The sequence below is a fragment of the Equus quagga genome, chromosome 13 (assembly GCF_021613505.1).
Source record: "Equus quagga isolate Etosha38 chromosome 13, UCLA_HA_Equagga_1.0, whole genome shotgun sequence".
Taxonomy (NCBI): Eukaryota; Metazoa; Chordata; class Mammalia; order Perissodactyla; family Equidae; genus Equus; species Equus quagga.
In genome coordinates this window covers 8,368,567-8,394,192 of record NC_060279.1, presented here as the reverse complement: position 1 = coordinate 8,394,192, position 25,626 = coordinate 8,368,567, and the positions used below count along the sequence as shown (strand labels likewise).

The window sequence follows — 25,626 nt, the reverse complement described above, 5'->3', positions numbered from 1 at the left end:
TGAGTTATGGTCAACTCTGAAGAACGCTGTACTTTTTCAACCCTCTATCAGATATGGAGGGTGGACCTGGGGGTAGGGAGTGTTGGGGAGGGGTATACTATGAAACACAGAAACACTATGAACAAACCTTAGCGTACTTTCATTTTACTCCAGGCTGCTTCCTTCCCCCAACTTTCCCCCTTTTTTCTCCCCTATCAAATGTGAGGAAAGGACCACACTTTTCTGTTGAGGAGACCAGGGAATCATTTCATTCCACTATGACTTGAGTTTTCCTTTCTCATTGTTCATCAGGTCAGTGTAAGTTTTTAACATCTAAACTGTAACACTGCATATAAAAATAAGTTCATGTTTAAGACAAATTGGAAAAGTACCAAACAATTAGAAAAGACAGCTGGTGAAAACCTTCCTTTTGACAACCTCTGTTTTTGTTTGGGGAGGTGGTATGAAATAATCTGGGAATGCTGCGTCTGTGGGGATGAGAATGTTACTGGATGAGAATGCTATCCAATAAGAATATTGATTTAAAAATCAAATACCTGGACTGACGGTGAAGGGAAGGGCAAAAGACCACAGGCTGTGCATTATTTTGCATCGACTCAGTCCCCCCAGGTGCACTTGAGCTTCAGGGGACCCACTACTTTGACACCTTTGAATTTTCTTAGTTTCCAGTGCTTCTAACGCCCAGTCACTGGACCTGGGATACAAGTAAAAATGGATGTAATTGTGTGTAATGTAAAGTATGAAATTTTTAACCTGAGAAATAAACTAGTTTTGCATTTTTGAGTGGACAGTGTAGTCCTTAAAAAAAGATTTTGATTGTCCAAAGAAAGAGCATTGTTAGTGAGTGGTCTCCATTTTTGAGTTGGGGCTTCCTGCCCACATCTTCTATGCGGCCTCTCTTTGCCCAGGTCAGACATGAAGGAAATGGGACACCAATTCCTGAGGAAGAATTTTTTACTTTCCTGTCCTATAGTTTTCTGTCTTAATATGCTAAAGCAAGGTACATTCAGAAGTGATCTCATCTGAGAGGAGTTACCTTTAAATTCTAATTTAGACCATGTAAATCTTCAAAAAGAAAATTCTAAATTAGATCTCAAACCTTTGGGAAGGCTTCAGAGCACATATTTGGCAGAATATACTATATCACCTTAATAATAAACATTTTATTTGGATAAATCTTTGGGATTTTTTTTAAATGATAGCTTAAAATTTCAATGTTGGAATTACCATTTGAGGATTAAGGTACAAAAAAGTTCTCTTTTCCCCCAAATTCATATAGATCTCACTCTTCCAGTACTTTCCTGACATCATTAAGAATCTTTCTTGTCAAGGTGGCCTTGAACTTTTATTCTGAATAATATTTTTTTCCCTTCATTTCCCCAATAGAATGTGTAAGGTTTATGTATTTAAGACTTACAATTTCTTCCATAATCTTACACATTTTATCTCCTACAAGAGTGTTTAGAAAAATAATAAAAATAGGAAAAAAGGGGCCAGCCCCGTGGCTGAGTGGTTAAGTTCACGCACTCTGCTTTGGCGGCCCAGAGTTTCGCAGGTTCAGATCCTGGGTGCAGACATGGCACCACTCATCAGGCCACGCTGAGGTGGTGTCCCACATAGCATGACCAGAGGCACTCACAACTAGAATACTCAACTATGTACTAGGGGGGCTTTGGAGAGAAAAAGAAGAAAAAAAAAGATTGGCAACAGTTGTTAGCTCAGGTGCCAATGTTAAAAAAAAAAAAGGAAAAAATGTTTTGGTACAATAATAATTATTAATGGGATACCTGGAGGCAAGTTGAAATTATTCAGTCTTCTGTGCCTTTCTAGACACCCAGAATTTTTACTTCATCTTTTCACTCTTCTATTGGACAGACATTTCAACTGAAGATGGATTATTATTCTCCACCAAATAGCATCTTAAATTGCCATGCTTTAAGAACTTAAAATCAATCTTTTTCAATTAAGCTCCTTAAATGATCAAATTATGTATTTTTCACCTTACCTGGTTTTAGCTGAAGCAAACTCAATAAATTTGGGTCTTCTTTAGAAAAAGAAACAGAACACATTTCATTTTTTTTTATATAGAATAAACTTTGTTTTTATTATAGACATGGATCAAAAATAAAAGCTTTTATGTACATATGACAATATAGTGCAAATGAGAGGCTTTTAAATACCACGGTAGACATGTTGTTGGAAACAAAAGGAGATGAATGATGGGGGTTAGGATGGTCGTCCTGGAACGGCAGGAGGGGGTCGCCTAGTGAAAACAAAACAAAACAAAACAAAATAACAAAAAGAAAAACACAGATGCAAAGGAAGAAAACAATGCGTAAATTATAAAACAAATCCAAATAAGAGCATGCAAAAATATCCCACAAAAGTCAAATTCAAATCAGACACAGAGACGTGCAGGCATGCAGAGGAAATGAGGGAATACCACACGGCAAGGTCAGCAATTCTCAGGACTTTCCTTGGCTCCCAGCAGGGTGCTAGGTATGATCCATTGGCGCCCACTCCAAAATCTTTTATTTTGTACCATGAAATGATAAATCCATGAAATCATATTCAGGAGAACTGGCAACAGCCCTAGAGCCAAATACCTTTATAACTTGAGTATTTGTTTCCTAACCCTGATTTTGTGACACTGGGTAATTTCCAAAGATTTCAATAAATGTTGTGAAAACTCCATAGGGGGAGAGAGAGCTGATACAGAAGCGTGACAGGTGAAATTTTTTTAAGATGAAGGAAATTAGAAGGTGATGAGATCAAATGAACAATGCAATTACAATGCAGAAAACGTTAAGTGTCGATCTTGGAGACAAGGATTTGTAAATAAGAATTTGCTCCAGGTGAATATTCTCATGTGATAGCCTTTCTAGGCCCAGGGAAACCTGAGCCTGGGTCTGGTCCATGGTGGCCCCAGCATTCTGTGGGATTTCCCTCTGTCTCAGAGTTAGGTGCAACTGAAGTGCTGATTTATTCTGAACTGGGTCCAGGGTAAATAAGATTTGGTTTGCTGGATCTTTCCCCACATCTCTAGCCTGGGTTGCATCTTGTCAGGCCCATGGGTTGTGAAATAAGGGTCCAGAGTTGTGCTTCCTTTTGACCTCGGCCTCTCTGGATGACTTACTGTTAGAGAAGATACAGTAAACTCTCCATTGCAACGAGCAGCTCTGTTAGTAGGAAAACAGCAGGCCAAATGAAGCTTTCCCACTGGGTTTCCAACAGAAGTCGACACTTTAATTTCCTCTTTCTAACTGGACTGGTAATGAACTCAACATTACAGCAAGCCATGGGACTGTGAGGTTAGCTCGGTACCCTACTCTCTGTGGGACTATTTTTTAGCCACTCATCCAGGTGTTCAATGACATACTCACTTCCATCTTACTCTCGTAACACTTCAGTGAGTGGAGCAATGAAGTCTACAAAAAAACAAAAACGAAAACAAACTTCTTGTTCATCTTCTATGAGATGTTAATGGAGCCAAACTGACCGAGCTATTTCTGAGCAGCGGTGACAAACGATCTTACGTGCCCCAAGGTCCAAGACCAATTTTTCTTTGGTCCAATTTAAGCTGGCTACACTCAGGAGGCCTCCCATCCATTTAAATGATGAAGAACTTGTTATTGGTACGTAACCTTTCAACTGCGGGGGGGTCTGCAAGCCTTCAGTTTTAGGGATCCAGGTAATGGGTATCCCTGGTGTTTTCATGAAGAAAGTGTAATTAAATTCCTGTCAGCCTCAATGAGATTTATCACCTGCCCAGCAAACAGAAACTATTTTTGAATTCTGAAGGGGCTTTGGAACACTTTAATTACCTCAGCAGGGTGGGGAGGTGAGCCATTAAACTGAACAGCAAGTCCACAGTGCTGAAGGGACATTCTGTTAGCATATGCCAAAGCACTTTCCTGTTTGAGTGAGTCTGGTGTTCTACTCCAGAAACAGGATCAGAAACTTAATGTCTTGGAATATATTTCACGGAGAGCTACAATGTTTGCTTCAAACATCAGAGTGACATTTATCCCCTCGGACAGCTCCTTTCTTTTCCTCTTCACTTATCCTGTTATCTAACTTTCCTCTCATTGCCAAAAAAGCATTGTTGATGATGGCACCATACAGTGGCTCAGAGTTAGTTCTATCGTGGATCTTGGCAGTTTGGGTTTTTACTATTTCTTTTCCAGAATTTTCTATATTATTTACCGATGCTGAAGTGTTTGAAGGCAGGTGCTGAAAATATTTGGGCTTTTTATACGAAGAGCTACAAAGGTACCTCATACTGTTGCTGCCTCTGATATGAAAGCTGGAGCACTGATTTGGAACATTGACTTGGAACACTGAGTTGCTAACAAATTTTAAAGCTCATCATACTAGTATTCACCATACAAGCAAATCTACCTAATCAAGATTATAATTCAGGTTATACCTTCTTAAGCTTTCTGAAAAATAACCTCATAGAATTGTTTGCCCAAAACAGGAAGGTACGGAAGCACAGAAAGCTGTGTATGGAAAAATGGGCATAATTCATATGTAAAAGACTCAATTATGAAGAAGAATGTTGAATTACCCACATTCTCTCGGATCTACCTCAATGCTGCAATCTGTTCCTATGGTGACATTCCTGTGCAAGATCCCTGGGAAGGTCTTCCTTTTAACTTGTTTCTTTTCTGTTGCAATCTCACAAAGCATTCTCTGCTTGCTTTCTCTGCCCATCATTTAGGTAACATCCCAGAGCAGTGGGTGAGCCTAGAGGCAATAATAATAGGCATTCTTCTCAATTGTCTCTGATGATCTTTAATTTTAAATCAACCTGGATCCCTTCCTTTGCAGGAATACAATGGGGGTAATGTAATTAATTTAGAGGAGCTCTTTCTTGGAGAGTGAGAGAGGAAAGGTAATATTGAAAACTGAGTCCTCCACAAGGCTCACTAAGACTCATGGCATGTGTGTCTCTAATCTGCCTTCGCGCCTCCTGTCCCTATGTGACCTTCCCCTGGGGTCTCAGGTATTACAATGAAAAAGCACTAGAGCTCCAGGATGACAGTCCTAAGTTGGGAGCTCTGGTTGCTCTTACAGTTGATTTTCTCAGCCAACTTTGTGTTTGTGACAGTCTGTCCTAGGATAATCTTACTCAGTGCCTTTCCCTTTGGCCTGAAGCCACCGAAGTTGTGTTTCCTAAGGCATGTCCCTCAGAACACTAGTCCTGTGAGATGCTCTATGAACAAAGCATTGACGGTCCAATAAGTCTGAGGAACACGTAGACACTAACCCTCTCTTAGGGGGTTAGTGCAATCTGTAGTAAAGCCTCTGTAAATTTTTCCAGTAAAGAAACATCTAATTTTTAGTCATCATTTCCCAAGTATATTTAATCAAGAAATTCTTGGTGTACATGTGTGTCAAGCATTAAAATCTCATAGAATAGACTTTGGGAAACTCTGAATTAAGCTTGTGGTTTTAGCCAATATCTCTTGCGTGTATTCCAATTATTAGCCTGCCATAGTGTGAAAGAACACCAATAAATGGTCCTAGATGTGGCAATGCCTGGTGTATGTTGAAGTACTAGGAAACAGGGTACGAGATCCATCTAACCCAAACACCAGATACATCTCTCAGTATGAAATTTAAAGATTCCAGCAGAAAAACAAGAGTCTTGAAAACTAATTGAGCAGATATTTACACTGATGCCAGAACCATTTAAAAAATATAAATGGAAATTTGCCAAGTAGTTACAATGAAGTCCTTTGGTTTTGGTAATTTCCATTAGAAACTATTCTGAATATAGCATCATGCAGTAAAACACACACACACAACACAACACAACTATACAGCATGGTTGTCATCCTGACTCTCTCTTCCAGTAAGAAGGTTCTTTTGAAGGCACTGATGGCTCCACTCATGGAATATGTATAGATATAGGAAAGAAATTGCAACAAGAAAGTGTGAATTAACACAACAGCCTTCTAATTCATCTTTTCACAATGAGTGTATCTTGAACACAGAGGGAAAATAAGCCAACATTTCTCTCCTCCCATTCCTTTATTGTTTTCTGATTTGGATGGCACAATCTTGGACTGTGTATGTTGATAAGGGGCCTATCAACAAAACTCATGTAACGAAGAGTCTTTCTCTGTTCTCTGGAAACTCAGTTAGGACAAGGATGTATGTAACTAGTAATAGCGAACACTCTTCCATTCTCTTAATATTAGAGAAACTGAAAGAGGTAACTTCTCCCCTCAATGCCCAGTGAGTTAAAAATGGAGGCCTACTGTTGAACCAGGAGCTGAATTATTTTCTGTAAGAAATGCCTTCTGTGGACCTAACATTTGGGCAGAGTATTCTTCCTCCTTCTACTTCCGAGGGTATTTCACGAACGCTCCTTTTTCAATAGCAAAATACCACAGTACCTTTTGGAAAGTGTCATATTGTATCTTTCAGGTGTCTAAGGTTTGTGTCCTTTAATCTTGTAACCACAGTGACTTCAGATCAGGCAAAAAATGTCTCCCACTCTCCTGCCTTTGATTTGTCCAATTTCCTTCCTTTAAAAATCTTGTCCTTCCCCAAATTAATGACAGTAATGACAAATGCTATCATTTTGCACATTGGTAATTGTGGGCCAATTTGATCAAAAGAGTTATAAATATTGAGAAGTCTCAGATCTTACTGATGTGCATGGACGTAACTCAAACATATGCAAGAATGAGGAAGGGGGAAGTCCTTCAAATGTGATCATTTATTTCAGGTTCAGAAATACAGCTTCACATTTTCACGATAGGTACATGTGACCTTCAAGAATGATACAGGCTTTAGGAACTTGCTTCAAAAATTCCATTCACAGAGTCCATCCATGTATCAGCATTAAGAAATCCTGAAAGTGCTAAGAAGACAGTGAAAAGCATTCTGGCTCAAATTAATTAAAGAATCAACAGAGAACACAAGATTTTGCTTCTGTACACTGCTTCTTCTTAAAAAAGCAAAAGAGGAATTGGATTCAGAAAAGAGAGAGACAAGAAATGGAGATAAGCAAGCAAAACGAAGGCCGTACGTATGACATTAAACTCAAATCAAGTCATGGTGGAATTTCTGCTTGGGAGGAAAAATTTTTTATCAGATTGGTAGCAGACAATACAAGAGGTTAGATAGAGTAATTTTTATCATCATTTTGAAACCATTATATAATCAGCAAAGTTTAACGATTTTGAGGGTAAAAATTCAAAAGAAACGAATGCCTTGAGCTGAGCCATGTGTGAAACCCCAGACCAGAAAGGTGAGACGCCTCACCAACATACTGGTATGAACAGGTCTGAAGACAAACAGGAGACTTTCCCTCGAGTTTCCTCTCTTGCTCTCGCACATTCATACATTCTTGCACATGCATACAAATAGCAGTGCAAGTACTACATATGCTTCAAAATATTCTTAAAGTTCACAATACAGAGCACCACATGATTTTAAACATACCATTTAGACGGATGACTTAAGATTATCTAGAAGACACATTGGAGCTTTTAGGAAGGGATTGAGTGATCTAGTCCACTAATAATTGTTTCTCTGAAATCATCTAGCTTTATTCTAACTCGGAGCTCACAGCTAGCAGTCCTCTTGTGAAATGATGCAAAACTCATGGCTCGCGTCTCACGTATTGTCTTCTTTCATTGAGTTCCACAGTTCAGAGACTTACTATTTAGGCTTTATGCTCAATGTCAAGGAGATTCCTGTCAATTTCAAATAATCACATTGTGTGCCAAATGAGGAATGTTTACCTGAAAAAGTGGATGGACAACCTACCTCTGAGATATTAGCTGACTTCTCCCCTGCATTTTCAGCAAATTTACTCAGAAATATACACTACTTTTATTACACTGCTGTAAACCTCTACTTGATTTTTTGACATTTACCATAGAGAAAAAATGACTATGTATACCGACTTAGCTTTTCAAGACTCAGCTCAGCAATTCAAGGATAATTTATAATTCTAATCAGAGATCTTAAAGGTTGGTTTCCAGATCTTACTCTTCTTATCAAACTATATTAGCCAAGGTAATTTCTTCTTTGAAAGCACTGCTGTGGATTCAGATAGAAATGCTTGTGGATGTTCTCTAGTGTGTCGTCATGGTAATTCTGAGCTTTGTGCCTCTCAGCATGAACACAATGTGGAGACACTTTTGCATACCTCATGTACGTTATCAGAAATGAACCACTGTTATCACGTCCTATGGCAGATCCTTCAAAGCTACCTCTTGTATTCGCACAGTTTAAAAAATATATTTATACTCACACATACAAAGCACATGTATACATATTTACACCCATACGTAACATCTATGTACAATGCACATACAATCACACTCATGCTTGCAGCATTGGAACAAGTGCTCTTAAGTCCACCTACCCAAAAGGACACAAAGTACAGATACTTACAGAAACAAATTTACTATGTATATACTGTATACATATAGACACATGCATAGAAAATGGGTTTGTACACAGAAAACATCAACATTTATCACATACTGGTATTAGGTCCCATTTCATATTTGAGAATTATGGCTACAGTCTATACTAAAAAGTCATAAAATTAATCTATATGACTACTTTTTAATTCTAAGTTCAGAAGGCTTATAGTTATGTCACAGGTACTGGTTTCCTTATAATGTTTGGGAATAGAATGAGTTTGTATCTGAATTAGTAGGCAATTTGCTAATCAACAGACCCTACTGCTCTTTTATGTTACAAAGCACAGCTAAAAGCAATATTCAGAAGAGTAATCTTGGGAGTCGATTTCAGGAAATGCAATATATCTGTTCTAAATCAATACTATTTCAATCATCTGTCCACAAGTGAGTGAATGGTTATTCCAATTAGTCAATAAGCATGCAAGATATAGCATGTGACAATAAAATAGATTTACCTATCAAATAAACATATACAGTTTATTTTTCCAAATCCTAAAAACACTGTATGTTTTATTTTATTATACTAGACAGGATGGAGCTACATCTATTGTGTAGACAACATCAGAGCAATCAGTTAGGAGGAAGTCACATGGAAGATTAGAAGTGGCATGGGAAATACTTGGAAAGCTCATTAAGCAACATTCCCATCTTAAGCCCTGATATAAACACTGCACTTCAAACTACACACATCCTAGAGCTTCCGACTTCATTCACATAGACATCTCATTTCAGTAAAATGCAAACTCTTTGGGAAATGGGATTAATACCAATCCTTTGACATAGTACTGCAGAAACTGAAAATATTCTCCAACATGACTGCTGAAATTCCAGGCTGGCTTCTATTAGAAATAACTTAAAAGTAAAAGAGGACAAAAATGGACCCACAAACAGAGACAACTGGGACAGTGACACTGGGATTATAATCTGAGAGCAAAAGCCAAGGATGACAAATGCCATTGTTTATGACTGCATAAGATCAGTGGAAAGAAACTTGGAAAAAATCTCCAATTTTCTTTGACATGATTTGTGCTGATCTGAGAATACACCAGTGGTTATCCACAATATTTTCCTTTAACAGAAGGAAATTTTTGAAATACAGCAAAACGCAAAACCACATTTAGCACGAAGCCAAACCCTGAAGTATATAATCCTTTAGCTGCCTATTGTAGAGAACTCAAAGGAAGAAGCAAAGGGAATCTTAAAAAGAGGGAATTTTGTGAAAAGATCTCACTATAGATTATTTATTATACTATGGATGTTTATTTAACATATTTCCATTTAGCTGTGACATTATTTTTAAAGCCAGTGTGTATCTTGCACATCTGTTCCATTCACAAAAAGTTAATTTTTTTTCCAATGAGAAAAAATAACATATGAGAAGACTGAGGGGACGTGACGTTCTTTATACACTCACTTGTAACTTAAAATTTGAAATGCCCTTTTCATAAATCTTAAATTCTCTGATTTTTGCCTATTATAAGTGAGTTAGCTGTAACCTGTTAGACTAAGTTCAATACAATGCCATTCAACTTGGCAAGTTCTCTTTTTAATAATGGTTACAAGTTTTTACTTCATACTTTATGAGTGTGTGCTTTGGGTATAAACTACACAGGAAATTAAAGTTAAGTTAACATACAAATCATGTTTGCTGCTTTCAAAGAGAGACATTTCAGTTGGTGAAACCTGATTGACTTCCGTAGAATATGAAATAGTGTCGTGGGACACCACTGTTCAGTGAATGCTTGGTTTGCTGTCTGGGCACAGTTAACAGACAAAATTCCTGTTGGCTTCAGGCTGTTTCCTACATGCTAATCCTAGGTCCTAGGTAGTCCAAAACTCAGCCTCAAGACTGAACTATTAACCTCCAGGCTAAATGGCTTTTGCAAAATTCAGAAATGGTAGAAATCGCCAATTTGCTTTAGATCTAAGTGTCTTAATGCCATTTTCTGGAATGACCTGGAGAGAGACTCTGAAGTGGTATAACTGTGAAAAAGTGAGCTCTGCTCTTAAACCACGGCATCTCTCACTAAATGACTTTTCCTTCCATTCCAGGTTCAATTCTTTAAATATGATTATCCTACAGTAAGGCTCAAGATTTATTCAGAAAGCCTAGAATGGATAGAAAGTTACATTAAAACTGTTTTAAAGGTAGGAAAATTTCTTACATAAAGGAAGTACACTTTAGCATGGAAAGAGAGAAATATTTTTGCTCCAACCAACCAACCAAATAAATAAAAAAATAAAGTAGAGTTAGTTTCAAAGTGTAGTTAGCCATGCCTAAAATTAGGTCAATATGAAAAATGAAACATTTTCCACGTCAGCCTTCACTGTAACCTATGAGGAACTGAGTACAGAAGTGAATAAAGAAATTACCTTTTTCCAGACACTTCTAGAGATGTGCTATTTTGCTTCTTCCTTGAACTCTAAACTAACTAGCCAAATCTTTTGACTGACTACCAAAAAACAAGCTTTGATTCACTGTTGAACGTGCTTCTAGCATGAAGCAAAACACATGGGCATGAGAAGCTCTTTAGAGCAAGCAATGCATTCACTTTTCCTTCGCAAACTACCTTGTGCTTCTGGAAAAGTTTTACTCTTAAGGAGTCTTAATTTTAAAAAATCACTTCCTAGCAGTCTTATGAAATAAAGAAGAAGGAAAGAGGCTCTAAATAGGTAATTAGGGAGTAGGTGGAAACATTAGCAATACACGTAATTTCTGTCAGCCAAAACAGAATGTGGGAAAATGAATAGGTATGGTTTAAGTCTAAGCCCACCATCTCAGATCGCTTAAGAATTACATTTGGTAGGTAAACTGGGAAACTTGTCCCAAGCAATTGCAAATATATGCCAGGGTAGGCAAATGGTCCCCAAAGTGGAGGGCTGCTATACAAACCTACCTTGGTCAATACAACATACAAAGCCTTGAAGGGTCAGCAGTTTTCAAGAGTCAAACTCCAGAGGTCTGACATCCGTGAGCAATGAGGATGAGTGATGAACGCATTAGTAAAACTGGTTACTTGCCTACTGATGTCCACACATGCGACTACTCATGACTTACTGCAAGGGTTATCAAATATTTTGCTTTCGCATAATTCATTAGTAATTATTTGCCATGCCAGATACTTCGTTTAGTCTAACAGGGAGGATTCAAGTGGACGGATTATAGTGGGACGAGTTGGTGATGGGGGTGGTCTCCGGCTAGAAAGAGAGAAAGAGAAAGGTAAAGAAACAAGTAGAATATCTAACAGAAGGCTGTCCCAAAGACTGAGAAAGAGCCATCGTATGACACACATGCTCATGCACAGACAGGCCAGCAGGGGTGGGTGCCATCTGTAATGATTTTAACAATGTCACCTTTTATTCACTCAGCATTTTTTAACAAAAATGAGGTATTTTTTCCTATGCAAATTTTTCTCAAAACTGAAGCCATCCCTCCCAATACTAATAAAAATATTAAATCATTTAAAAGCCACCTACAACACACTGCACATTTCTGCCAGTACAGTAGGATTACATAGAGTAAACTGCACTGTTACCTTCGCTTCAGAAACTACAGTCACGTACCACATAACAACAACAGGCTGCATAGACGATGGTGGTCCCGTAAGGTTAGGACCATGTAGCCTAGGTGTGTAGTAGGCTATACCGTGTAGGTTTGTGTAAGTACACTCTGTGATGTTCGCACAACAACAAAATTGCCTAATGAACGTATCCCTGTCGTTAGGTGACACGTGATGTAATAAGGTGTATTAGGCCTCAAAAACAGATGGGTTTCGAATTTTTATTTCTCTTTATGAAATATTCTTCCTCTTTTTCTCCCTGTCACGTTATCACTTCTCATTGCCTTTGCTAAAACTTAAAAGTTAAAATCAGAAAATCCAGGTTTTGAGAGTTCTCTACCATAAGTGTAAACAGGCTCAGAGTAAGTGAACTGCGTGAGCTCTAGTTCCTATTTTGGGTCCTAAAAGTTTCCTTAGTAGTAGTAGCCTTGCTCACTTTCTGATAGTAATGGTGTTTCTGAGAGCAGAGGTTCCTGAATAAACAAAGTCCAGAGGATGAAATATCCCTGTACCCAAGTATCTCAACTTTCCCAAGCAATGCTCTCTATTCCCTGAACCTTGACATTTATTTCCTAAAGGGATTAATAAGCTTTTTGTGTGCGTACTTGCCTTCATATGTTAGAATGGTGGGGAGTGATTTTTATAACTAACAAAACTCAACAAATTCTTACACATTGAAACCTTTCTTCTTGATAAAACTCTCCCTTGATTTTTTTCAGCAAGACCCCTTCTGGAATTATAATGATGGCATGGAATTTTCTTCTGTGCTGAACACTAAATGGATCAAATCAAATGTCCTTTCTCAGGTATGAAGAAGTGAAGTTAGAAAAGTTAAAGGAAACGATTATGAAATTGTGTTGAAAAAATCACAAAGCTATAAAATAAAATTAGACAGTCAAGGAAAAAATCAAAGCAAAAGATATATTGTTGATTAATGGTTAAAATACTGACCACTTAGGCAAAAACGCCTAGACATTAATAGAGTTCCTTTTGCTTCCTGTACCCGAAAAATGTTGCAGAGGCTTCAGAGGAAAAGTTTCCTTGGGAAGGGGCATTCCAACTTAACCTCTTACATTGGTCTCATTTGAAGCAGACACTCCATTTTTGAAAGTAAAATTAGAGATACTTTATAGGCCCAGTAACACAACTAAACCAATCAATACTAGCTTTTTAATTTGAGTAAACAAATAAGTCCTCTTCCTGCATAAAGGCTACTGGCTACTGTGACCACCTGAAATGTTTTGGAATTCCCTTTTGGGAAAAATCCTCCCATAATTTCCTTTTTACTTACGACCAGGCAAAAACACACGCCCTTTCACTAGCATATTCCTCATTTTCATTTAAAATGACCGTATTTATTTAACTTCTGTCCTGAATCTTGAACCTGCATCATTTTCTCCTTTGACACGAAGGTTCTAGAGGCCAGAGGTCACATCCACTTAACTTGTTTCACACAGTGTTCAGCATGGTGTTACATGCAGTTATGTTCTCAATGTCCTTTTGTTCATCTGCTGGAACTGCTATTCATTCTTCAAGACTCACCTCAGAGAAGTTTTCTCTGACCTACTTTCCCGCATCTTGACCCCGATCTTGATACAGTTGCTTTTATAGCATCTCAATATATTTCTATTAATAATCATCACATTGAATCCTAATTAGGGTTATATGTTTCTCTCCACTGATTAGAAATGGGCTGTCTTACTCATCTTGGTATTCCTGCGTGTCTGGCTCAGTGTTTGTCATTCAGCCACTGAATGTTTGACAACTGAATAAATGAAAGTTACTCCTACAAGTGAGGAACAACTAATGAATGCTCATGATATCCACTGATCTTTACATTATACAAAGGCATTCGTTAGTAAATCACTGCTTTTGCCAAAAAAATAAGCTACACTGACGTATAGGATTTAGACCTTTGGAAACTCTACCTACAGAGTATTTGACTGCTCCGTTCTTCAGTAGATGTTTGGAATAGTAAATAATAGGTCCCCCGTCCTCAGAGAGTTTGACAAATAGTCACACAATCTATAGAAATGTATTCTTAGCAATTAAGCAGTTACAGGGGAGTGACAGTTGGCCAGAATTTGAGCTTGAAGGAGGGAATCTCCACCAGAAGTTTCAATAATGGGATAAGTTTAATTAAGGGATTTTATTTGAAAAAAGTAGAACTTAAACCACAAACACAGTGAAAGGCAGGACACAGCGTGGTGTGGTGGGTTGGGAATTGTCTCATGTGTGTGGGATAGCTTTGACCACGGACTGTAGCCAAGAGAGAAAGGAATGCAAACTGAATTCTCTTTTGATCCTTTTGTTCTTGGCTTAAATGTCATCCCTCTGCCCTTCCTGACTATCCTATAGTTTCTAACCATGCCCCCATCATTCATGATGTTTGTGTTTTTCATAGCACTTAACCCTGTTTGTAATTATGTATTTATTTACTAGATTATTGCCTGTCTCCCCGAGTAGATGGCAAATTTCTTGAGAGCAGAGACCACATCTTCTGTATCTATTACATGTATGCAGCATTTAGTATAATGTGATTAGAAGGCAGTGAATAAATATTTATTAAATAATGGACAAGTGAATGACTGAAAAGTGCCTAAACAGAGATGTTTAGCCAGGTTAGAGTACAGACCAGGTCAAGGTGAGCAGGTCCACCAACGCCAGGCACGCAACACTTTGAGGCCTTGGTCAGAGGCTTATACTTGAGGCAACAAGTTTACACAGAAAGAGTCCTGGATCAGAAGCCAAAAGATGTGGATTCTAGCTCCATCTGCCAATCTGTACAATCATTAACCAACTAAAGTTCTCTAAGCCTCAGCTTCCTCATCTATGAAGCAGGAGACAGACTCGATGATCTGTAACGTGCCTTCCAGTCATACATTGCATGCATGTTTACTGCATATCTACTATGTAGAGTGCATTATGCTACAGGATTTTTAAGAACTCAGAATCTATTCATAGTGGAGGATAAGTGGGATAAGACAAATCTGCAAGTAGTTTTACTATAGCATCCCACTTTAAGTGGAAAAAATAGGGCAAAATTTTGTAATTCAGACTCTGAGAATATATTCTGGGAGCTTGAAAATACTATAACGTGGTTAATGCAGGGGCAAATATGATTTTAACTGCAGCATATAAAACTTGAAAGTCATCAGAAAATGTAGGTCTATAATGAGGTTAAAGAAACTAAAAATTAAGTGGTGAGGATTGAAGGGAAGACAGAGAATAGGAAGATTTAAATACTCTGACGGCACAGCAACTCTCAGTAATCTCCTCCTCCAATTCTTGCACCACACTGATGGGACAAGAGCCGGACAAGAGCAGTGGGCAACTGCAGGAAGAAGGCAAAGCAGGAGACGAGAATACAGCTTTCTGCTATGTGCCAGACCTTTTGTTTGTCTGATTCACCACCGTATCAAATAACTTAGGATGGTCTTTGGATCATAGCATTTTTTTTTCTCAAGTAAATAAATCAGGAAAACCATCCACTGTGGACTCTTTAAGGGAAGCCCTAAGGCCTTACACTAACAGGCACTGCAAACCTGTGTGGTGAGTTAATGACAGAAAGAATGAAAGATAAAATTTCCATCATGTTCTCTCAAAACAATTATGACATCTTTAAAATATGCCCAGTTTCAGGTTAAAGTAACCCGTAAATGTATTTAGTAATTTCCTAAAGAGTCCCTCAAACCTTCTGGAAGAAACCAGCATCATTTTATTTCTAAAATAATAACCCCCCAATAATCTGTATATAAAATTCTATTAGAAAGCAATTCAAGAGGAGTATTAAGTAGTTCATTGAGAATTTTCTTAATGAGTAATGCTAAGGTGTTTGCCAACTTAAACACCAAAAAACATTTAAGGTTTACTGTTGAGGTTAATTTCATTGGTTCAGTTCCTAACCATTCAAAGAGTTTCCAAAGACATACAGCTCATAAGACAGTTTGTTTTGGGCAAAGCGAAGTTATTTGTTTTGTACCAAATTTTCCTCAGTTGCTTTGTTTAGTGATGGGTTTCATTAAGTAACCCATTATACTGAAATGGAGCATCTTGCATCACTTAGTGTTTATTGAAACACTGTGTTGTGTGTGGGCGGTTTATGGTTACGATAGAAGGGCCATGTTTCTGCTTTCAAATCAAAGGGAAGGATGTAAGACTTGAAGTTGCATTTGTAGCTGCAGGGATGGACCGTTTACAGTATTTTGGACAATGACAAATTTTCTAAGAAAGTCAAATCCTCACACAGGGTGGGTGGCATTGTGAGGGGAGAAACTGGCTTCACCGATAAGAGAGAAGAATGCATTATTTGTCTTAGTATCTCGTTTGATTGTCTTCTAAGAATGGAAGAACTAAATTTCATCTGCTCTTCTTTGGGTTAGCTGATTCTCAGGACTCATGCCGTGAGGCCAATCTTGACAGGGATTGGGGGAGAGTTCACTAGGGCAAACTGCATTGGTGCATCAGCGGTGGGGTGGGGGGTGAGGGTGGAAATCACCTTTAGCTTCTTGCTTCCTGGTAGCATAATATTGATGACTGAAATGGTTGGGTCTTTCTGCCCCTGCCCTTATTCCTCCTCAGGATGGGAAGTGGGAAAGATCTGACTGGTTAATGTGTGAGTCAGACTGGGTCTATGTAGCTTAGTGTCTTTCCTTTCCTGTGCTTAAACCAAGATCTCCTGATTCCCTGTCCAAGGTTCTTTCTATTGGGCAGTTACACTGGCATGTTCTAAGGCAACAGTTCTCAAATTGGACTGTGCATCAAAATTCCCTGGAGAGTTTGTTAAAACAACTTGCTGGGTCCCATACAGAGTTTCTAATGAGGTGAGACATTGCTAGCAAGTTCCCAGATGATGTTGTTGCTGGGACTATGCTTTGAAAGCCACTGTCCTAAGGCATAATAAATTATTTTGACCTTGCTTTGTCAACAATTCAATTCACCTGCCAGACAAAGTATGAGCAAAAAAGAGAAAGTGTTGGAAAAAATCTTAAGAAAGATGAAGAAATGGTTGTAGGAATATTTTGATACCTTTGTGAATTAGACTTACGTATGGGTCAAATCAGTTTCAGGTTTATTTCGTAAAGACCAAGATACTATCCTATGGCAGTTTTCTTGTTAGTCATCACCAGAAGAGTAACTACTTGCTTAGGGAAGCTTGTATTCGTTTATGAAAATGGTAGTAGGTAAGAGAAAGTAAGCCTCTCTAAATGTCCATTCCAAACTCTCATCTTTGGAGAAAGTGTGACTGAAGTCCAGCCTAATTAGCTAAGTGGACCCAAATTTTTTAAAAAATGAAAACCTTCAAAGAAAGATATACACAGATTCATACTTCTAGAGGAGCGATATCTGTCTTAGATGGTAGTTATTTGCATCAAAAAAGGATGTGCAATATATTTCTTTTATACCACAAGTTCTACTTATTAAATATAATTGAAGCTTTAAAATATAACTGTCTCAAAATTCAATTTACGTACAGTTACATTTGGGATCATGGGAGCATTATACATCTCAGGTTTCTAGGAGCCACTAGAATCTGACATCAACTTGCCCAACTTTTTTATCTTATTGATGAGATAGGTCAAAAAAACAATGAAGGGTTTTGTCTACAGACCACAAGAAGCAAGGCACCTCTCTTTTTTTTGGCTACATCTGGCGAATTTCTCAGAAGACTAAACAAAAGAGGACAAAACCCAGAAACTGCTTGTGAGTTTTCTAAAATCATGAAGAGCGCCTCCCACAGTGGGCTCTGCTGAGCTCCTCTCCAGAGCGGCTCCAGGCAAAATGGCTGTGGAGGCCTCAGCCAGCTGGGTTGGCGGGTGCCCACAGAATCTCCCTTCCGGGAACTGAAATGCCTTACTTCTTCACGATCCTCTTGAGTTACTTAATCCTTGCATCATTTACAAAGTTTGAGGCATGTGTACATAGTTTATCATCTGAACAACATTATAAACTTCCCATGAGCTGAGATTACTCCTCATCCTGTTGACAGCCTTCTACAGCACCTGCAGAGGGCAGTGTCCCAACCGGTAGTTTAACGAACATGAACCAGTGAACGGATCCAAGCAAGGAATCAGACAGGAGTGCAGCTCTAGGTGAAATGGAAAGGCAACTAACTATGACCCAGGACTTCCTCTTGAGAACGTCTGCTATGAGAGAACAGATTACGGGACATAGTATTTTACATTTCAGCACTGTATTTGTGCATTGCTTCTTATTTCGAACATTTATTCAAAAAACAGTGTTTATATATCTAGAAGGCATAAAGCTAAGTTCAGGAATATGCTATAACAGTCATGATTTTGTCCACGTGGAAGATAATATTTTGTAATTTATTATCAAAAATACTATACGATGCTATCCAGCATATTTTTGGCCTTTTCAGCCTTAGTAACAGACTGTCCAAGAATAGTTTGCTGTAGATGTTGGAAAGAACATAGGACTTGGAATTCATTTAAAAGGTTTAAGGAATTCTCTAATATGATTCTTGCTACATGTTAGAGCCAGTATTTCTTTCCCCTGTGAAAATGAACCCATGATTTTATAACATATGTCATTGGAAAACTATGAATCAATTCATGGAATTTGAAATGAGAATATAAGGAGAAAAACAGTCCATAATTCTTAGTTGATGATACAAACATATAATATGCTGTATAAATTAGTCTCTGAGATAAATGGTGATATAATCTGCCTTGCCACACTTTCTTTACATTGTCTTAAATATCTGACTCGGATTTCACCCTTAGAGATGGTACAATATACTCACTTCTGTGGTTGCAGCAAAAAGGCAGCTTAAAGAACGATTTGCCCACAGCGACTGCTCAGTTTATGATTTGTAAAAAGAATTTTACAATAGCATTCATCCAGGCACGGTTTTCAACAGAATAGGACGAGAGAGAAAGCATTTGTGTTTAAGTTGTTTCTTAAAATACACTAAATATTGGGCTAATTTCAAAATATATTTTGATTAAATATTGCACGTCAAGTCATTGTGTCTTCTCCCATCCCCTCAACACACCATGTCTTTGTGCTAGGCGCTGTATGAAGAGTTAGAGGTACAGAAACAAAGCCAGTCACTGCCCAGGAGTTTCCAGTTGAGATGGGGAGAGAAAGTAGACAATGACAACAGTGGGATACGTGCTACGACGGGATTCTGCTTCAGGAGCTTCAGGGACACGGGGTCTGAGCCTGGAGTTGGAAGGAGGTTGGGAGGTCGGAAGGACTTCCAGAAAACAGGGAAAGTTGAGGGGACTAGCATTCCCAGAATAGGAGATCGTATGTGTAAGGGAAGGGAAGCTAGAAAAGTACTGTCAGTTTGAGAAACCAAGCGTTGTCTCATTCTTTATCACAAGTGTCAGAACGACTTGTTTTGCTCCAAGTCCTAATTGATAGAACAGACAATTTAGAGGGTTTTTAGTTGGATTAAAACATGGTTCTTAAAAAGCATTACTTTTGAGATTAATTTTTTATATTTTAACCTCTCCACTATATCACTGACAACACATAAGCTGGGCAGAGGAAAAGACTAAAAGATATGCTGAGAAGCAGAAGGTAAGAGGAATACAGTGTTGAGAAAACTACCGAGAGAAAGGATGTGGTTTTTAAACCGATTTACATGCACATGGCTATTGAATGAGGTTAGGCAGTGTCCTGTTTGATTATTTTTTTTCCCTTCCCTCTCCACTCCCTTCCTTCCCTCTTTCCCTCCCTCCCTCCCTCCTTCCTTCCATCCTTCCTCCTTTCCTTTCTTCCCTCCCCCCATCTCTTTTTCTCTCCTTTGAGAAATCCCCAAAGAGATCTCAGAGAACTTACATGCTGTAGAAACCTAGTCCCACTGATGGTAGCTGGGGTAAAACTATTTCTAACCCTCTTCATCATCTTCTGTCCTCTTCCCTGCCCTTCCCCCTCACTCCCACCCCAGGCACCAGGGGAAGGGGTTGGCCAACTTTACCATTTGGGGGAAGGAGGAGAGGCTGGGAAGGAGGTGCTAAGAACAAGCTACTGGGCGAGGCAAACTTCCACTTTGAGATACACATTCCTTTGTCATCTCAAAGCAGGGAGAAGAAGAAAAAGAAGCAAGGATGGGGAGGGAAAAGGCAACACTTTGAATCTCTGTACAGAAGTCTAACATTCATTTCTGCTTTGGAAAGCTGGAAAAAGACTTCTGCCCCTTTCTGATAGAGAGCAAGAAACTTCCAGGCACGAGTATCTGACCTGGGGCCTCAGCTCAGAGAGGGTAAATATGTAAATAGAAATACTGATGGAAAAGCTCACTTTCCAATTTCTTTTATTTTTGTAACAGAAAAAACAGAGCAGAGGAATTGGAAGACTTAGGGAAGATTTACGTTGCACCAATGTTTCATTTCTGCCTGACTGTGACACCTGGTGAATTAAAAGGCCGGTTTTAAATGCACCATGTGATATTTTCCCTGTCACTTCCGTCAGTCCAAGTGCAAAACGGAGACAGAGTTACCGTTTACTAATTACAATCCCAGTGATTAAAAAAAAGATGAAAAATTCCAGCAGGAGGAGCTCTAACATGCCTTAGAGCTCAAAGTTTAAAAACAAAAAAGTTTAAAGCAAACAGAAAAACAGAGAGCCAGTGTGCCTTGCAAGCTGCCATGTCAGTGAACAAATATGCGACTAAGTCCAATTAAAAGCTGGGTGCGAGGCCAAGGGATGACCCTGCGGAGACAGCACAGCCCACGTTTTCTGCGTCCACGAGGCTCCTCGCTCTGATGCTGTTCATCTGAGACTGGATCTGCGGCCTGAGCTCTCACCAAGGAGGGAGCAAAAGGCCGATTTCTGGGCAGGTCCAGAAGTAATTCTTTTCCTCTTAAACTGTCACACTGTTTCTAAACGAGTCTTTGACACTGGCTCAAAAACCGCATTTTAAAACGGAATTTTCATCGGTGGTTGAAAGCATTACAAAAACTGCAGAATGTTCCATCTCCTTTACTCAGTGGCTTCTTGGGCGCTTTTTTAAAATAAGGGAAATGCTGTGTTTGTAAAAATTGGTGCTAAAAGGGCAAGGAATCGTATGTCCCCTGGGCCATGTAAGGAGTCTGCAGAAAGAATTAGAGCTTTCTAACACACACACTCATCCACTGGAGCACAAAGAATTCACACAGGAGAACAGTGAGAAGTATATGAATTTAGCAGTTATCGGATTTTGAGGGTAAGCCTTTCCATTTTGGACAGTGTTATGGGAGTGGAACGGACGAGTGGGCATAAGGGATGATCAGAATTGCTTAACCTGAAGGAAATTTTCAACCAATCCCTTTTAATCTCTTGCCAATAAGAAGTCAAACTTTTTGTTTTACACCTTAATGGTATGCCCACATTTTAAATTTTTATACAAGCTCCTACAGAAACTTTAACTAGACCAATTCAGACCAAAAGTCACTAAATAAAGCTAGTCTAGACGGAAAAAATCTATGAAAACCATATGTCTTTTAGGCATCTGTCTTACAAAAACTGCCATCATCCTGGAGAAATAGCTCAAAAAATATGCTTTTAGGAAAACAATGCTGTAAGGACCTTGGAGCTGTGCTCGAGAAGTCGGCTGAACTCGGGGAAAGTAAAGCCAAAATGTTTACAAATGAAAAGTTCTCCTCTCTACATCCATCTGTCTGTGAACATCACTGAAAGGATCGGCAAAGGCAGATACGATTTATATTTCCATTATTCTAGAAGGGATAAAAAAACTTTACAGCTTTGCTCCTCCACACTCCTACAGAGTATTAGACCAAGGGATCTGAAAGTAACCCTGTTCTCACTCACAGAAAACTGTTTTGAATAATGTTGTGCGTGGATCAGGCCAAAGAACCAGAACATTTTCTTCTGATTATTACCTCATCCTTCTGGCCTGCCAAACACAGCTAGAAGGCAGGTGTCCGGCGTAAGCAACTAAAGCAAGACTGTCCTATATACTTGGGTGCAGGGACCAAATGAGACACGAGGGAAATCAGGAGGATGAGCGACGAAGCAGGAGTGCAAGAGAATGCAGTAAAGAGACGTATTCTGAAACCTTGCTTGTCTGATTTAACATTCTGAACTGGAGACCATGGTCGATGCTACCTTCATTAGTCTAGCTAGAGAATTTTACATCTCAAAATGCACTCTAATACATGGTATGAAATTCACAGAAAAAATAGAAAAGCAAACTTTAATGACAAAAAACAACATTTTAACTGAAAGCTGAACAGTCTATGGAGACTATGAAAATATTTATAAATTGCAAAGATTCCTTGTGACCCTCAAGGATATTTTACTGAGACTTCTTGCTCCGCAGGGATGGGGACTCTGGAACAACACAGCAACAATGGTTACTGGCAGGCGTGCCCCACGTGTTGCTCAGGCCCCTAGAAGACTGCGAATGAACACTATCTATCAGATAGCCACATACGGAGAAAAGGTCCTGGGTTGAAGGGGGGGATAGTAAAAAAGAACAAAATCTATAAGATGTCATCAGTCACACACCAAAGCTTTAAGCAAAAGTGAGAAACACTATTTCAACATGTTTATTCAAAGACATTGTGCTTTAAAATGAGTTTTCAATATACTTATTCACTTTCAAGTATTAAGTATTAAGATGGTAATGGGGTAATTTAGAGTGTTTGAAATATTAAAACAGATTAAGCAATCATATCAACATCCCCCACTACAGATTCCTAAACTGAAATACAGGGTAAGGTCATCACATTCTACTGATAGTCACAGGGACTTTTGTGGTCTATTAATTTCAGTCCTGAGTAAGAGCTATGGTAAGAGCTAACACTACAAGTTTGCTTTCTTTCAAATGATATGTGTAGCATGGATTTTATTTTGACTTTAGACCCAGATATATGGAGGGAAATTACTGCAGTGGTTTCTCTAGTTAACACATTTACTAACGTTTCCTTAATTTTCCACCCCAAGAGGCAGTAATTAAGGTAGACTTTGCCTCACATGAAGTTTTATTATTTTAGTCATTAAAATATTTTCCAACACTACTAAGAAGCAAAAAGAAATTCTATTTGTTTTAAAAATAAGTAGACGTTTTCCTTGGTTTTTATAGCTTTTCCTCCATGAGTGGTGGTCTAAAGGCAGAGCAGAGCGCAGACTTTCTGACAAAGGCCTTTGAGCACAATACAAAGGGGAGATTTATTTGAGGGGAAAATTTCATTCATTCTTAAAATTGGCTTTGAGAATAATCCTAATATAAAGTTTAAAAAATACATGGTACAGAATATATCTTATATAAATATCCATTCCCAAGTGGAATCATTTCATCTTAGACTCTCTGGGCTGCAAAATACCTTTGAAAGTCTTTCTCATCTCCTACTCTTATAAGAGGTCTCATTCTAGATGAATGTCATATATACTGACCAAAATAAATTTAGAAAATGCTGCCTCATGGAAATCTGAAACCTAATACAGGTAATATTTACATGCTTGAGGCAACTAGTATATTTGATTGTAAAATAAGATCATTTCCCAGATTATGTTCATAGCCACCTGAGATCTTCTTCTCACATGGCCTCACTTCCCCTTGGTTTTCAAACAGAAGATTGGGGATTCCCTTGGGGTGGGGTATCTAGCTTGCGATCATCCAGGTCTTACCTTATTCTCTCTCTCAGTTGGTTCCTCAGCCCTTCCACACAAAAAGCAGGGAAGGAATGGAGCTTATTTCTAAATTTTATATTAACTTCACATTTCTCATAAGAGCAGTGAGAACATTATTTACACTTTATCCTATTTCTCTGTGTTTAAACTAATCCCAATGGGGGAAAATGTTGACTTTATGAAGATTTGGAATTCTCCATGTGTCTGAGGAGTTGAAGTCAAGCAGGCCCAGCCTTGTCATTGATGATAAGTGATTGAGAATTTTGCCATTTTGCTTAGGCAATTTTTTCTGATCCTTGGATGGAATGTGTTCTTTCTACAATTCATGTGAGCTGATAATTTTGACTGGAACACAGGGGTGGACATTTCCTAGTGTTTATGGGAATAGTTAAAAAATAATTCCAGAAATCAGAGCACTTGCTATTTGTGGTTTTGCCTATCATGTGGCTCTGAGACCTGAAAAGCAGCCAGAAGGAAAAGAAAGTGCCACGCCATGAGGAGGCTGCCTCAATTCCTTGTGACTCTAGACTTCGCCCTAGGTAGGAATTCTATTTTTGATCAGAGTCACCCTGTGACCTAAACTTCATCTAAATACTGGTAATGTGGCATCAATACACATGCAGATTCTCTCAAACCCAACGCCCTTCCAACACCACCCCCCTCCCGCCACACTTAAAAATACTGGCCAGACCAAAAGTGTAATATTCCTTTGGCCACAGCACTTGGTAAGCCAGATGGATTTCATTTGGCAACTAAAGGGTGCAAATATGTGTTTAGATTCAGAGGTTCCCCCAGACAACGATTACAATACGTTGGCTTGAGTAAGCTAAAGGATTTCAATGTTGGGCATTTCAAAATTCTATGTTTAAGCAGCAATAAAGTTATGACAAGCAGCCAAATATCATCAAGCCCTCAGCTAAATCCTCAACTTCTCTCTCATCTTGCTGGAGGTAGGCATTTAAAGCACATTCTGAGTGAAAGATGCAGCATTTCCATGTTCACGTTTAATTTCCTGGCTATTTATCAGCTAAAACAACTCTAGTAAGCTAAATTTCCTTTCTAATCTTTCAGAGTAGCTGATAAATCAGAGGGAAGGAAGAAGCGCCCAGCAGCCTATTCTTGCAGTTTGCTGCTTGGATAAAATTTAGAGCTGAAAGAGCCACGGATCATGTTTTGCCATGAATCTCTGAAGTCATTGATAAACACGCCATCTAACCATAACTGTCTGAGTGGGAAGGTTTTTTCCCTGTAAAATCATTCTTTTCCTACAGCAAGGGAGACAAAAGAGGGCAGCCATGAAATAGAAGTACTAGCCTGGGTGTGTCTGTCTGCTTAAACTGGGAGGAATTTTTTTTCTTTTCTGTTCTTTTCTTTGAGCTGACATCAACTTGTATATAGGAACATTCAGCAGATTCCAACTGGTGACAGTTTGCTGCTGACTTGCCACAGGAAGAATAATAATCATTTACTGTGCATTTTTCACTGGTCAGTGGCTCCTTTGCCAGACTCCTGTCTTGGCTGTCTTCCTCTATCAATCAGGTGAAACTCTGGGCAGGGCTGGGTACCCTGAGACTCAGAAAGCCTTTCCCTGCAATGGTTGAAGCTTGGCAATTTAGAACCCCAAAGAGAACAATGACAGACCCATTTGCTATTATTTGTCATAAGACGTGAAAGCAGTGTGTTTGGTTAACTTAATGCCAGTTACCACTGGTGAACAGCGGCATATTGTTATATTTACGCTGCCTGCCGCCTGCCTGCATTTATGCTGTGTGTACTTTGCCTCATGTAGATCCTTTCTTAGTTTCCTTTTCCTCTTACCATGCGGCAACACTGGATGTTGGGAAAGCAGGATAAGGGACACACTGAAAACGGAAAGACAATCTGAAGTCTACCTTGCCACATCTATAAAGCTCCTAAATTCTGATCTTTAGAACACTTGCAGTGCTGTTCCTGGGCCTCATCTAAACAGACTGCCAGTCATTCTACCTGCGGCAGGATGGAGA

At 38.9% G+C, this 25,626-nt stretch overlaps 1 protein-coding gene across 4 annotated transcripts in view; it reads right to left on the bottom strand.

The window, feature by feature from the left end:
• Window positions 1-2,073: 2,073 nt before the first annotated feature.
• DNM3 (dynamin 3) overlaps window positions 2,074-25,626 on the bottom strand; it is a 510,159-nt gene continuing 486,606 nt past the window's right edge. For 3 of the 4 annotated variants that reach the window (XM_046681886.1, XM_046681888.1, XM_046681891.1), the window contains one exon: window positions 2,074-2,263. In XM_046681886.1, the coding sequence (XP_046537842.1) occupies window positions 2,227-2,263 (37 nt within the window). In that variant the 3' untranslated portion in view covers window positions 2,074-2,226. Of the gene's footprint in view, window positions 3,429-25,626 lie in introns of all 4 variants that reach the window. The other variant, XM_046681889.1, reaches the window with a different exon arrangement.